At 40.6% G+C, this 14,891-nt stretch overlaps 2 protein-coding genes across 5 annotated transcripts in view; both read right to left on the bottom strand.

The window, feature by feature from the left end:
• Positions 1-4,906, bottom strand: part of RC3H2 (ring finger and CCCH-type domains 2) — a 48,452-nt gene extending 43,546 nt beyond the window's left edge. For all 3 annotated transcript variants that reach the window (XM_069582464.1, XM_069582465.1, XM_069582466.1), the window contains exon 1: positions 4,525-4,906. The gene's annotated coding sequence lies outside the window, so the exon portion shown is untranslated. The remainder of the gene's footprint in view (positions 1-4,524) is intronic.
• Positions 4,907-6,731: 1,825 nt separating this feature from the next.
• ZBTB6 (zinc finger and BTB domain containing 6) lies at positions 6,732-14,410 on the bottom strand. Of its 2 annotated transcripts, none has more exons than XM_069582517.2 (2): positions 14,339-14,410; positions 6,732-13,129 (listed from the first exon to the last, which is right to left on the bottom strand). In XM_069582517.2, exon 2 carries the CDS (start codon positions 13,118-13,120, stop codon positions 11,846-11,848), a length of 1,275 nt encoding a protein of 424 aa, XP_069438618.1. In that variant the 5' UTR covers positions 13,121-13,129; positions 14,339-14,410; the 3' UTR covers positions 6,732-11,845. The 2 variants fall into 2 exon arrangements, with proteins under 2 accessions (XP_069438618.1, XP_069438617.1); XM_069582516.1 differs by having other exon boundaries at positions 13,862-14,394.
• Between the last annotated feature and the right edge of the window lie 481 nt (positions 14,411-14,891).

Genomic DNA, 14,891 nt, shown 5'->3' with positions numbered 1-14,891 from the left:
CATAATGACCACCTGTTTGGAAATGTTAATTCTGTGGGTTAGGGTATCATGGGCCACTGGGTAATAGGAAACTAGCAGCAAATACTCTTTCCTTATTTAGTTTTCCAAGATTATCCTGAAATGCTTTACATTAAAGTTAATGGGGGGGGGGCGGTGAAAAGCCATTAACTTTGAACTGAATTAACAATGCCATTTTCACCTACTAATTTTCAAGTGTTTCAAATTATTCCAGAATACCCTTTATAGTTTTATAATATCCCATATGTGTTACTAGGTTTAAGAACACCAGATGTTTTCATATAATACTGAAAAATTTAATTTCTAGTAAAAATCAAATTAATATCTTTGAAAGAAAAAGAAAAAAATATGCCAAATTCTCTTCTGTTATATGTCAGATTTTAACTTTCTGACAGAAAAATTAAAACTGAACTTTCCTTATAAGAAATGATTTGACCTTTTAAAATGTTTTTCCTCAGTACCACTGTAAATATATTCTAGATGCCTTGATTACAATAGACAAAATTTTGTCTAAAACACTAAAATGTTTAGTGATGACAAAACTGGCTTTTCATTCCTTTCAAAAGCACTTAGTAAATGTCTACCTAGAAAATATTTTTATAATTATCAAAAATGATAAAGAGCCTACTGTTTTTACAATTTTTTAATAGACTTAAATTCATTACAATTTATTTTTTAAAAGTATCTAAATGAACCATGACAAGCTAAGATATACATAGCAATTTATTTGAATCTATGGAAATTTAAATTGCTAATAACATTTATATTTAATAGTGAAGTAAGTATCCATCCTAAAGATACTCCCCAAACACCTCAAATTGAGATAAGTGAAGTCGCTCAGTCGTGCCCAACTCTTTGCGACCCCATGGACTGTAGCCTACCAGGCTCCTTTGTCCATGGGATTTTCCAAGCAATAGTACTGGAGTGGATTGCCATTTCCTTCTCCAGGGGATCTTCCCGACCCAGGGATCGAACCCAGGTCTCCCGCATTTTCGACAGACGCTTTATCGTCTAAGAGATAAAATAGCTTTAAAAGCCCATACCTCTAGACATATAAAGGGACTACTTAATAAAAACAAGTTAAATTCAAATTAAACTATTTGTATTAATTTCAGTTACTAAAACTGAAGGAGAATAACAAGATAAAGCCTAGGAGTGAGAAACACTGAGAGAGACCTTAAACGAATTTTTACTCAAGTTTTCAGGCTATAAGTTCCCTTGCTATGAATATAAACTCATAAAAAAGGAAGAATAATAGACATTTCTTGTATGATGCAAATTAGAAATTGTTTTATTAAAAACGAACTGCTTATCAGCTAAATACTTTCATTTTCTGTTACTAGTCTACCATGATGTCATACAAGTAGTCCAGGACTATGAAACTCGATTTTAAAATACCAGGTTAAGGTTTATGCCTCATTCACTACTGTATAATAAAAAAATAAAGCATTTTACAATTCTCTTTATGATGATGTAAACATTAGGGCTCAGGTCTGTTAATTAACACATTCATTGTTTTCATTTTAGTTCACCCATGTGAGAAATTTAAGTTGCTTTAATGGACTGTAACAGCACTTCTCAATTCAGAAACCTTAAAAACAGGAGTTCTGGACTTAAAAAATTATATTTAAAGCATCATAGGTACAATTTAGATCTTACTCCATAAAACTAACAAAACCAATGAAAATAATCTCTAAGTTCTAAAACTCAGCATTCAAACATACGAAAAGAACTGAAAAAAAGGAACTGAATTACCATTTTAAAGACTGCTATTATATGTGCTTTAGTGTATGTTAGAAAAGACATGACCCAAGTTTTACCTCTAAAATCCACTATGTTATTGAACTCAGTTTTTTAATAAGTATGACACTTCATTTTCAATGCCTTCTATTAGAACAGTAAAGGGATAATTTTCTATTTTAATTAATATAACCAATAAAGTTTTACTACTTTAGTCATGACAACTTGAAAAATACTTTCTTGAGACAGAACTTACTCCCTTATGCCTATTAAACAATGACCACCGTATAACTTTACTCATCACATCATCAAAGTCTTTAGCCTTTTGGTTATTCTGATTATAAGAAGATAATCTACCAGGAAATTTTTGGCTTTCATGTGTCTACTTCTATTCAGATGATTTATTTCTTGGAAGAGTAGGGATACTCTAGAACAGTACTGTCCAGTAGAAATATAATGTGAGTCACAAGTAACTTAAAATATCTAGTAGTCACAATAAGGCAGGGAAAAACACGTGAAATTAATTTTAATGATAATTTATTTAACCCAATTTATCCAAAATATCATTTCAACATGTAATCAATGTAAGAAATTATAAATTCTTTTTATTTTTTGGACTAAGTCTCAAAACCTAACATGTATTTTACATTTATGGCACATCTCAATTCACACCAGCCACATTTCAAGTGCTCAAGTGCCACATGTAGCTATTAGCTAGTACTGGACAGTGCGACTCTAGAGTACTTACAAAGTAATAATCAAAACTAACTTTTATCAAAAATGTGAGGTTAAAGCAATATCTACACTTAGGAAGGTTTTCATAAAACTAGAAAACTTGAGGATCATAAAGATGTTACTTAACATTCATGAGGCTAGGTTTACAACATTATTTTAAATTTTCAGCTAGCTTTATTTTACTACATGCTTCCATTTTCCCATCAACAGAAAATGAAACTTCAATCTATTTTAAACAAAACTATAAACAAGTACTTATTATAATGAGATCTGATTGTAAGTTTATTTAGCCTTCTTTGATATTGCATACAATGCAAAAGTTGTTATTCCCGAATATAAAATTCCATGGAAACAAAAATGCTTTCCCTCCCAAAAGAATTTTTTTCTTCACTTTCTCAAACTGGAATACACAGCAAATTACAAAAGCACAAAGTGAAATAATTAAACATATGAACAAAGGACATAAGTCTTACATGTCAGGTTAACCCAACAGTAATAATAGATTAAGAATAACTCAAAGAATCCACTAATGAACATGACTGCAATTAAGTTCTCAAATAGGTGCACATTTGAATTATAAGATCTGCTTTTTTATAAACATGTCTAAAATATATGTTTAATATTTTATCCTTCCACCTATTTTCCAAACTCTAAAAACTTGGAAAACGTCAATTTCCAAATCAACAAAAATGGCAATACTGAAAGATGGTCTTTGACAGGATGTAATGGCATCGACTTCTTCAAGAACTGAATGTGGAAGTAAACAACATAAGAAAAGGATGTTATGCTAGAACAGTGGTGTAGCTCTTTACACAGATTTTTAAAAATCCATGAACTTGTCTTACTGTTTCAAGAACCCACAACTAAATTTGTATGCTTAACTATAAACAGGCTGCACAAAAGCTAACTAAAATATTTCTTTCTCTGCTTTCGAGTGTATCAATTTAGTGTAGCAACATTAACTTTCTCAGGTTACTCAAAAGTTCCTACCGGAACTTAAAAGTTTGACAAATACAAACATGGAAAAAAGATTACTTAAACACTTTAGGTGGGATACAAAGTCATTCTAATCACAGCTAGTGGGAGGAGAACAGGAATTAAAAAGAAGGGGCCTAGCTAAGGGGAGAATAGGAATTAAAAGGGAACCTAGGTGGTTATTTTTAAAAAAAAAAAAAAAAGGAGGGTAGGAATCATGAAATGAGATCTACTTTATGTCAGTGATTATTTGAGACTATTTTGATGTCAAGGTTCTGTCTGCCGGTATCTTAAACTGTTCTGTGATTCCAAGGATGGAAATGACAGCTACCTACCCCCATCTTCTCCCTTCCTGAAAGCTAAGAACAGAGAAAAGTAGAGCTGCTTCAGAGAAACAAAGATGCTTTCTACCATTCTTCTAAGATGGTGGAAGAGTCTCCTTAAGAGGCTTCCCCAAGAAGGAAAAATGAACAGGGAAAGAAGAAAACCATAGCAGAATTCCCTGGCTGTTTCATGCCATTGCTCCGTCACCACCACTCTGCAACCACTCAGGTCGGGCCCTCTCCCTCCCAGGAGGTTAAGCCCTCCCAGGGCATTGTTTGGCCGGGGTCCCTATTTAACACTCAGTCGCTTCCACCATCCCTGCATCTCGGGAAGCCCCAGGGCAGAAAGCCGAAAAGCTAGGAGAGGACTTGGTTTCGAGGACCACCTCCAACCCCACTCTTACTAACTGGTGTAGAGAAGGGAGAAAGAAGTCTGCCCTTCGCTTGGATGGGTTCCTTAGGGGCTGAAGCGTCCCCCCGGCCGCTGTCGAAGGGAGGTGGCCATTTGCGCCAGGCGCTAGGTACTAAAAAGCCCTACCGGGGCGAGGGGCCTCCTCCGGCCCGGGACTCCGGGCCCCGTCCGGGTGTCAGGTGCGGCCCTCAGTTACCAACCCTCGGAGCATCGGAGACAACAACACAGAGGCCACGGGTTGAGACCAGTCTCCCGCCCGACCGCCGGGGACCGAGGACCCGGACTGGGGCCCGAGCCGCATCGTGCCCGCCCCCGCCCTACCTGAGGGGGCCCGGGTGGGGTCGCTAAGGGCCGCTCCCGGGGGCCCCGCGACCGCGCGGCTCGGCGACGGAGGCGCCTCGTCTCGCCGGGGCAGAGCTCGGCGGCGGCTTCACGACCTCAAACTCCATCGGGAGCTACAGGGACAGCCCCGTTGGCGGCGGCGGAGGCCGCGACGGGGCCTCCTCCTCCTCCCTCCGCCTCCGCCTCCTTCTCCTCCTCCCCCTCCTCACCACGGAGGCGGACCTGGAGGGATCCCGACCTAGCTCTCGCGAGAAGATACTCCCCACCTCACGCGAGATCACGCATGACCGGGAGTTGGGGAGGTAGAAGAGAACAGTAGCAACCCCCGCCACCTGGACTGCGCATCCGCTTTCCTCTTGTCGACTGAACCACCCCTATCACGTGACCAGAGAACCCTGGAGGACTGTGGGAGGTGTTGTTAGGAGACCTGGCAAGCCAAAGGGGTTGATGGGAAACTCTCTGTACATTCATAAACGCCTCGAGCCAGCCTCTAGACTCTGGTTTGAGCCAGAGTCTGACTCACCTTGTGGAAGGTGTGGTATGGATAGAGCATAATCTGATGCATCTATATTGTATTGTACTGACTCTCCCATAATCAAATGCTGACCGAATCCCCCAAGGCGCTGCACCGAAGTGTCAAGCAAGCTCCCTATTTAAAAAATAAAAACAAGCATTCGTTTGCCTGGCATAACACCTTATCTCTTTTTTTTAGAGAATTCGGAATCCTTCAGAAGCTGGCAGAAGTCAAAATTCAATCAGATTCTGGCATTACTATCTCAAATATTTGTTGAAGGATTTGTTCATGGTAAACTGTAAGGTAGAATTTATTGTTTTTATAGATGAAGAAGCAGGCTAGGAATAGAGATCAGGGAAATAACATTAATGGACCTGTGGCATTAGTACCATGTGGCAGGTCCTGAGTTAGGTAATAAATATTTTAATCTTACTATTTTGTTTCATGTCATCTAAATATTCCTAAAAGATACAATGTACTCTTACTGTTGAGAAACTGAAAAACAGATTAAGAAAATAGCCGTGAATTTTAATTAAATTTAAGGCACTATACAATGTGAAACCAGACATCCAACAAAAGTGTTTATGGAAGTGAGTTAAGTCGCTCAGTCATGTCCGACTTTTTGCGACCCCATGGACTGTAGCCCACCATGCTCCTCTGTCCATGGGATTTTCCAGGCAAGAGTACTGGAGTGGGTTGGCATTTCCTTCTCCAGAGGATCTTCCTTACCCAGGGATCGAACCCACGTCTCCCGCATTGTAAGCAAGATGCTTTACCGACTGAGCCACCAGGGAAGTCCTATTTATGGAAGTAAATCCCCCACAAATTAGAAGACAGATGGAAAAGAACTTATAAACTATAATGAATTTAAATATATATGCTTATTATTGTCCAGATGACCAAAAAAAATCAGTTTTCAAAAAAATATTGGCCACAACAAAGATTTTCTTACATGCATTTTTATCCCTTTCATTCTCTTCTCTTTATGAAATATATGCCAAACCAAGAGAAAGGTTCCCAACAATGATTCATTTGGTTCACTGTTTTCAACTAGAGATATATATGTATATTTTTTTTTCATGCCACTCATCAGTGGTATGTGATAATGTGGTGAGATTTTCCACAGGTGACCTGATCACAATCAAAATTTCAATTCCAATTCTCCTTCCCTAGCACCACCTACGCCTGGTTTATTTTCTCCAATTCCATTTTTAAAATCTGACATAGTATATTGGTTTTATTTGTTTAGTGTCTGTCTACCTCTGAAACGCCAATACTTTGGCCACCTGATGCAAAGAACTGACTCATTGCAAAAGACCCTGATGCTGGGAAAGATTGAGGGCAGGAGGAGAAGGGGACAACAGAGGATAAGATGGTTGGATGACATCACTGACTCAATGGACATGGGTTTAGGTGGACTCCGGGAGCTGGTGATGGACAGGGAGGCCTGGTGTGCTGTGGTTCATGGAGTTGCAAAGAGTCCAACGCGACTGAGCGACTGAACTGAACCTCCAGTACAATATGTTTCATGAGAGTAGGGATTTTGTCTGTATACCTAACTTCTAATACAGGTATACGTTGTAAGGACTAAGTATTTGTTGAATGACTAAATGAATATCCAGGAAAAATAGTTTCCTTCTTTAAAATTCACAGATTAGACAAAAGACAAAGCTTCCCATTCTCATTTCCAGTTTATTATTTCTTATGTAAACATATAGAATAGTTACATCCAGGGGAAAAGGGCAAGGATTTTCTTTTACACCAAACTAACCACTGTCTCTCCAAGATCTTTTATACATAAATCCAGTAAATGAAGAAGCTGAACCAAAACACTGCATACTTTTCCCATCATACCAGAAACCACAAAGAACTAAAAGTGAACGTTTTCGATGAATAAATTCAACATTTTATGTTGCCATACTTTACTTTGCATTTTAAAAAATGATTTCATTTTCCTGAAATTGTTTAGATACATCATGCAAGCATACACTCCCCCAGGAATGACCTGAGATCACTCTGTGCTAGTGAACAGGAATAAATAATAATAAATAACAACCATCACTTTCACAAAACAGCCCTGCCCCCATAAGCAAGTCTCAAAGAGCTTACAAAAAATTTCACAAGAATTTTACAAGGCACACATAAAGCAAAAACATAGTACAACCATTACTTTTTTCAAACATCAAAGATAGATACCAATTTCTAAAAAACAAAAAAGTTTATTTCTATTCTTTTACTCTCCCTCTCATCTCCATCCCTCCCCCACAAAACTTCATTCTAGGAAGCAAAAATAAGAGTACTTTAATCATAAAGTATTTCTGAAAGGAAAATGTTCTCATGCCTAAAAATGGCCAATCATAGGTCAAATGAGAAAGAAAACTGAACATTGTGCTATCAAATTCTCCAGTGGAAGAAAAAGTTTAATTCAGAAAAATTCTCCCTCCAATGGAGTACTCAAGTAGCAACATTCATAAAGACACAAAACTCTCCTCCCTGGCTTTTCCATCTTCTCTGTCCTTAGAAATTCAGGAAGATTTACATATAAAATCAAAGAATTTTAGACCTGGAAATGATCTTACTTTGTCAAAATCGAAGTTGTCATTTTACATATAAACTTATGGAAAGCTCAAGGAGAGGTGACCTGGATGTTATGAAGTTGTTTTTCTTATCCAATATGAGAGCTGGATTATTTAAAATCTTTCCCAGAGTTAAAAATCTATAAAGAATTTATTTTTCACAAAGCATCACAAAAAGGATACTTAACACTTATACAATCAACGTGATTCATCACAAAATACATTAAATGGTACAAAGTATATTACATTTTAAAATGTGAAAGGGCTTCCACAGAAACTAAAGTGAGTGAAGTCACTCAGTTGTGTCCGACTCTTTGTGACCCCATAGACTGTAGCCTACCAGGCTCCTCCATCCATGGGATTTTCCAGGCAAGAGTACTGGAGTGGGTCGCCATTTCCTTCTCCAGAGGATCTTCCCAACCCAGGGATCGAACCCGGGTCTCCCGCATTGTAGGCAGATGCTTTACCGACTGAGCCACAAGGGAAGCCCTACAGAAACTAAACGTAGCAGAAATTCTATATAAAGCTCAGGTGAGTGGAGGAGGAACAGAACATCTTTAAATAAGATGTATCCAGTCAGGCTTCTTTACTAAAAGTAGTTCCTGTGTTTTAGAAAGTATGATTTGCCCTGCAGTTTGTTTAAATCTTGTTATAACAACAAAACATTTTGTATTACATGCAGACAGGGATATTAGAAAGCCATGTCTCATTGACACCATCTTAATATTACTCTTGATAAAATAACCACACATCCTGGTTTTGCTTTTGGCACATTTCTGAAAATATGGAATAAAACACTTAAGGAGGGCTTCTAATGTAAATTTGTGCTGCATGGTACCCCGCTATACTTCAGGTTGATGTGGAACCCTCCAGGGACCTCAAATCCCAGTATCTGGTCCTCTGCCTCAAGTAAATCAGACGTTGCCATTACTGCTCTGACTTATTCCAGGCCTGAGTGTCTTATCCTCCTCTTCTTATATAGAGGAAAGTTTTTTGGCTGGCGGGACCTGTTTCCTCACCAGGAATTGAACCTAGGCCATAACAGAGCTCAGAATCCTAACCATTCACTAGGCCACCAGGAAACTCCCAGGCGAGCCTGATCTGAAGGGAAGTGTCGGAAACCTCACTTGTTGGTCTCTGTGAGTTTGCTGTGCTGAATCCCTCTTGTGACTGTGGGCAGCAGAGGACTGTCTATTCCACATGGTGAGGTCATCCATGTATGTATAGTTGTGCACAGGAAGGGGTATGTTGATTCTAAGCAATAAACAACATCTTTCAAACTTTCAAGATAAATTTCCAAAGACTCACGTAGCCTATGGAAAAGGAAAAAACTGGAGTCTGGAATGGCTTTTTCTCAGGAACGGTTGACCTTTGAGGACATGGCCATTGAATTCCTTCAAAAGTGGGAATGCCTGGACTCTGCTTAGAGGGCCTTGTACAAGGGTGTGATGGCAGAGACCTGCAGGAACCTGATCTCTGTGGAGATCTTCTGATGATTCTCATGAGGACGACCCCACTATATTCATGGAGCTCCAAGAAATCACAGACAAGTAGTCAAAAGGGAAGAGCCAGATGAGGGAGCACCTGGCAGTCCTCTCAACTCACGTGACAGAGCTGGAAGAAGATCTGTACACTGCCAGAGAAGACCTCATCAAATCTAAGGAAGTGAGCACAAAACTGCAACGAGGTGTTCCTGAAATTGAGGCTGAAAACCACCAGTTGCAGGAACTCCTGGAACTGGCAGAGCAGAAGCTGCAGCAGACCCTGTGGATAGCAGAGATGCTCCCCAAGGGGGAGGCAGAGTTGGTCAGAGGGTGGCCATGCTCTCCAAAGCAAGGCAGAGAGAAAAAAATGAATGAGGAACATAATAAATGTCTGTTAGAACTGTTGATAAGTTTTCAGAATCTAAAAAAAGGCTTCAGCTTTATCTCAAAGAGAGAATGGCGGCTCTGGCAGAGAAGTCTCCTACGAGAAGTGGAAAATACAAAAAGGCAGTTAGAAGAAAGGCAGCATGATAGGGATCAACTAAGACCAAACCTGGAAACCTTGAGAGCTGAACAGGACCAGACGAGGCTTAGGGCTTTCCCTTCACAACCCGACTTGTGCAGGGTCCTAGATGCCAGGTTCCTCATGGCACACAGGCTTGCAGTGTAGAGATGCCCCCAGAAAAGCCGACTGGCAGTACTACATGAAAAGCCTTCAAAGCTTACAGTTTCATGAGGTACAGGATGACAGGAAGGCCATAAAGTGTGGAACCTCGGCTCCCTCCTCCCCATGGTCTCTTCAGCTGAATCAGCTGCACAAAGGGGCTCTGCTGGCCACAAGGACCTCAAGGACATGTGTCACTCAAAAGGCTTGCAGGATGGCCCTGAGCAACCCCAGCAATAGTTAACAGCAGCCAGGACTTGCTGCCCAAAGCCCCCAAGAAGAAGGCGTCAAGTCCTCCTATCGGCCTCTAGTCCGGCAAGAAAGAAAAAGGCCAACCTGGACATCTTGGCAAGAAAGTCAAGAGGATATAACTAAGGATTCTGCATGCCACAACCAACACTCCACATGCCACAACTAGGTCTCATGTGCCTCAAATAAGACCAGGTGCAGCCTAAATAAATTAACTTAAAAAAAAAAAAAAAAAGAACACGAATAGCTTCAGTTCAATTGCTCAGTCATGTCCGACTCTTTGCAAACCTATGAACCACAGCACACCAGGCGTCCCTGTCCATCAACAACTTCTGGAATTTACCCAAACTCATGTCCATTGAGTCAGTGATGCCAGCCAACCATCTCATCCTCTGTCGTCCCCTTCTCCTCCCGCCTTCAATCTTTCCCAGCATCAGAGTCTTTTCCAGTGAGTCAGCTCTTCCCACATCAGGTGGCCAAAGTATTGGAGTTACCCAAACCGTTCATCTAGTGATAGTAAGAAAACTAATATATACTGCCAATTCAACATAAAAAAAAAAAAAGGAATGTACTGATACAGCAACATAGATGAATATCAAAGGCATTAAACTTGAGTGACAATAGCATCTCAAAAGGGAACATACTATAAGATTCCATTCATGGTATTTCAGAAAAGGCAAAATTATAAAAATGGAGAACTGGTGCCTGGGTTTAGTGCTAGGAGGAGGAGTGACTACAAAGGCGAAGCATACGGAAGTCTTGGAGGGTGATGGAATGTCCTGCATCCTGATTGCAGTGGTGGCTGCATAACTCTGTACATACAGAAACATTCATAAAACTGTACACCAAAAACAAGTCAATTTTACTGTATGTTAACTAACAAGATAAATTTCAAGAAGAAAACATAACAAATACCTTAGAGCTTCATGCCACTGATATAATTTTACTGGCCACAAAGTTATTAAATGTCACCATATTAAAATCAAGAAACCTGGGCCTAATTAAATCATTCTAAAATATATATACTAACAACTCATGGAAATACTATTGTAAGGAATATTAACTTTATGTATAAGGAAATTCTGCTACTTCCAAGTGAATTTGAATGGTGTTCCTTTACAGTTTAAAACAATAGGTATCATGGTATTTAGTTTAGAATTTCCAATACAGTTCATTAAAAAAAATTCACTAGTCCTACCTGTTGTTAAAATGACTAATAATGAATAATAGTATGCTTTAAATTTTTTTCCTCTTCTCAGTATCCTAATTTATTAAAAGTTACGGTATCGTTGGATTGTACACCTATATCCATTATCTAGGGATCTGAAATCAGAATCTGGAAACACTGTTGGATCCTCTGTCAATAGAGTCAAGAATATTTAAGAGGAACACTATTTCTTGAGATAAACCACTGAGATTTATATATAATGCTTGAGACAAGACAGCATCCTATCAGCTTTATCATGTCTCCCACACTTTGGAACTGGTAGTACAAGTTCAGAAAGAATAACATGTGTGCTGCTGCTGCTGCTGCGTTGCTTCAGTCGTGTCCGACCCTGTTCGACCCCATAGACGGCAGCCCACCAGGCTCCCTCGTCCCTGGGATTCTCCAGGCAAGAACAATAGAGTGGGTTGCCATTTCCTTCTCCAATGCATGAAAGTGAAAAGTGAAAGAGAAGTCATAACACGTATAGGTAGACCAAAAATAAGATCTAAAGATGGGGGTTGAAATGCAATATTACAAATGCTGCATTTCTATAAAGACTTGCCCAACAGAATGATATTCAGCTTACATAATAAGGTGTGGTTCTAGTTACAGTAGGTTTTGCTTTTCCAGATCATGCCTGGGTAGTTTTTCACCACTGCTTCTGCCATGGAGAGAGGTTAAATGCTTTTTGAGGGCAGATTTGTGCTTGAAATCCATGTCACAACAGTGGCATTTGTATGGCCGATCCCCACTGTGTATATTCAAGTGGTCCTGAAGTGTGCTTTTCGCAGTAAATGTCTTCAGGCACACAGTACACTGAAAGGGCCGTATGCCCATGTGCCCTCGAATGTGCCTGTTGAGATTTTTCTTTTGTGTAAATGTTTTCCCACACTGTAAGCACAAGAACAACTTATGCATCTTAAGGTGGCGCAGATAGTTCTCAACATGAAGAAACCCTCGAGGGCACCGGGGGCACTGGTGCCTCAGGGAAAAAGCGTCCTCTAGATTCTGAATCTCATTCACTGGACCATGATTTCCTTCAGTGTTCTCACAAAATAAGCCTTGATCTTGATTCCCAGGAACTTCTGTCACTCTGCTCTCAACTGTAGAATTGATCAGTGAATGCTGTGTTTCTGGGAAATACATGCTTGCTTTTGAAGAGGTACAAGGCTGTGAAAACTTTCCATTTTCTACACCCCCAGTACTGATAGATTCCACATGGAGGATACGAATTTCATTGTCTTTAAAACCCATGTCTACTGAAGACAGCTCTGGTGATCTCATTTCCTCTCTCTCTGCTGTCAAGCTCTCTACTGTAGACTGTAAAATGTTGCTTTCCTCTTCTTTAACATGGAAATCTATGTTTACAGGACTATCTTCTGAAATTTCAATGATCTCACAGTCTTTATCTGAATTTTCATCTTCATTCTTAACATCTGGATCAGAGGATTGACACAGGTCAACATGCTGATTGTTATTTTTCATAGAAAGATCAATTTCCAAATACTTTGACAAAGCTTCTGTGCACTTTTCCACAATGTGAACCATCTGAAGGTAACTGGCAGCAGTCAAATATTTCAAAAGCTCTTTCCTTTTAACTTCAAGTGCTCCAGTGTAGCAAGAGAGCAACAATTTTCTGCCAATTTCTGCACTCTGCAAGATGGTGATTCTGACATGTTTTGACTGCGTGAGTAAAAACTGATCTCTCATAAAGGTGGAGCAAGCAGCTAAAATCACCTTGTGCCCCTGGAACTCAGTGTCATTAATATAAATTGACACATCACAAAATAAATTCTGCTGCCTCAAGAGATTCATTTTCTGCAAGACTACATCTCCTTGTTGTTCAAACTGGAAGTGCAGAACATCAGACTCGGCAGCCATGGTCACAATCTAAGCAAAATAAAACATAAACATGGGTGTAAGGATCGGAGTGGTTTTCCTACATTGTGATAGCAAAAAGAAATCATCCCCAAATCCTAAACCTAAATTAGGTAGAAGATAACTCAAATTCTAATCTGTGTGCTAAGACTGAACCCCTAGGGCAACCACCTCAAAATCCAGAAAAATAAAATGCATTTCTCTATGATCTTGTGGCACATTTTAAAAAATCTGTTCTTACAGCATTTTTTTTTGTTCATTGTTCTACTTTTATTTGTACATTAAACATTTTTCATGGCAGACTGTTTATGTTACATACAGCATTTATTACATGGAATTGTACTCAACAGTTTTTATGCTTTTCTCTTTGGCTAAACTCTATGTGCCTTGTGGACAAGGACATTGTTAGGGGCCACTACTAAGTGGACTTAACAGTTTCCCAAATTAGAATCCTTAATATAATCACCAAACTTCCTAACTCCTCATCACCTGGACCTCCAGGTAAGCAGGTCCTTCCTTCTGCATATCTGGACCACTGCAGCCTCCTTGATGCCAGTCTCCTACATTACAAACTACCCTCCTAAAAGCCATCAGATTAACATCTTTTAGAACTTTTAAAATTTTTGTATTTTTCTTTTCTGCTTTAAATCTTCCATGATTCTCCTCCATCTGCAGGACAGTCTAACCTTCTTAGCAAATACAAGATCCTTCATTATTTGGCCTTCACCAACGTTACGGCTTTACCTTTCCTCAATCTCTTACATTGAAGCTGCTTATATTTAGATTTTCACCACTGCTCAGACAAGAAGACCCAATTACATCTTTGTACGTTATATTCGCGCTTCCAGCTAGTGATCTGGCATAAGGCTCAAATCAAATAAGACTTCTCCTCCCGTCTCCCGACAGAGTCAGTAGTATCCAGAACATCATGAAAAGGAGCCTAGTTCATTTGAGGTCCTGCAGCGAGCATGGTGGCTGGAACAGAGCAGAGGCAGCTGCGGGAATATCTGTTGAACTGAACTCGGATCACACTGGCCTGGATGATCCTCTAGTTCGTGACACAGGTCTTCTCGAGCCAAACCGCCAGGACCAAGGTCCTGACGGCCAAGTGCCTGCAGCAGCATTTCAGCCGCTCCCCGGTCGCGCCTCGCTGCTGCCCTCCTGCTCCCCTGCTTCCGCCTCAGGCTTCCCCACCCGCGAGACTCCAGGGCACTCACTCACCGACTCAGAAACCAGAGTCAAGCTTTCCGCGGTAGCGGCGGCTCCGACCGGAAGGTGGGGGGGAGGCCAGCCTGGGAGGAAACACATCCGGGGTCAACTAGCTTCGTTCCTCACTGGGGCCCCCTGGGTGTCCCGGAAGGACATCCTGAGACAGTCTTCCTTCCTCACTGCTCCCGCGACTGGGATGACAGACCCCGGAATTCCCTCGAATCCCATCTCTCCTGTCCCACTTTCGGCACTCGAGCCGGTTCGCTCCGTGAGTTCTCAACATCCGAATGGCAAACGGGTTGTGAAGTTGTAGTATAGCGCATCTGTCGGAGTACCCAGCGCAGGGATCCCAGGAGACCCTCCTGGATTATTAGGGACCGGATCCTTTGCTTACCCTCCATATAAAAGGTGGCGGGGAGGGGGGTTGGGAAAAGAGGAGAGTGCTATTGGAATCAGTATTGGAGATTACTTAATTAATGCCCCGTCAGGATTTGGATCCCACCTCACCTGTCAGCTTATGGCTTCCTCACTACAGCCCTACCCTTCTCAGTTCCTTGGGAAACCC

The sequence above is a fragment of the Ovis canadensis genome, chromosome 3 (assembly GCF_042477335.2).
Source record: "Ovis canadensis isolate MfBH-ARS-UI-01 breed Bighorn chromosome 3, ARS-UI_OviCan_v2, whole genome shotgun sequence".
NCBI lineage: Eukaryota > Metazoa > Chordata > Mammalia > Artiodactyla > Bovidae > Ovis > Ovis canadensis.
The sequence above is the reverse complement of the archived record's forward strand: the minus strand, read 5'-3'. Positions and strand labels throughout refer to the sequence as shown.

Bases quoted from the DNA above. Each gene is read 5' to 3' on its own strand.
- ZBTB6 (XM_069582517.2), bottom strand. From the start codon at position 13,120: ATGGCTGCCGAGTCTGATGTTCTGCACTTCCAGTTTGAACAACAAGGA.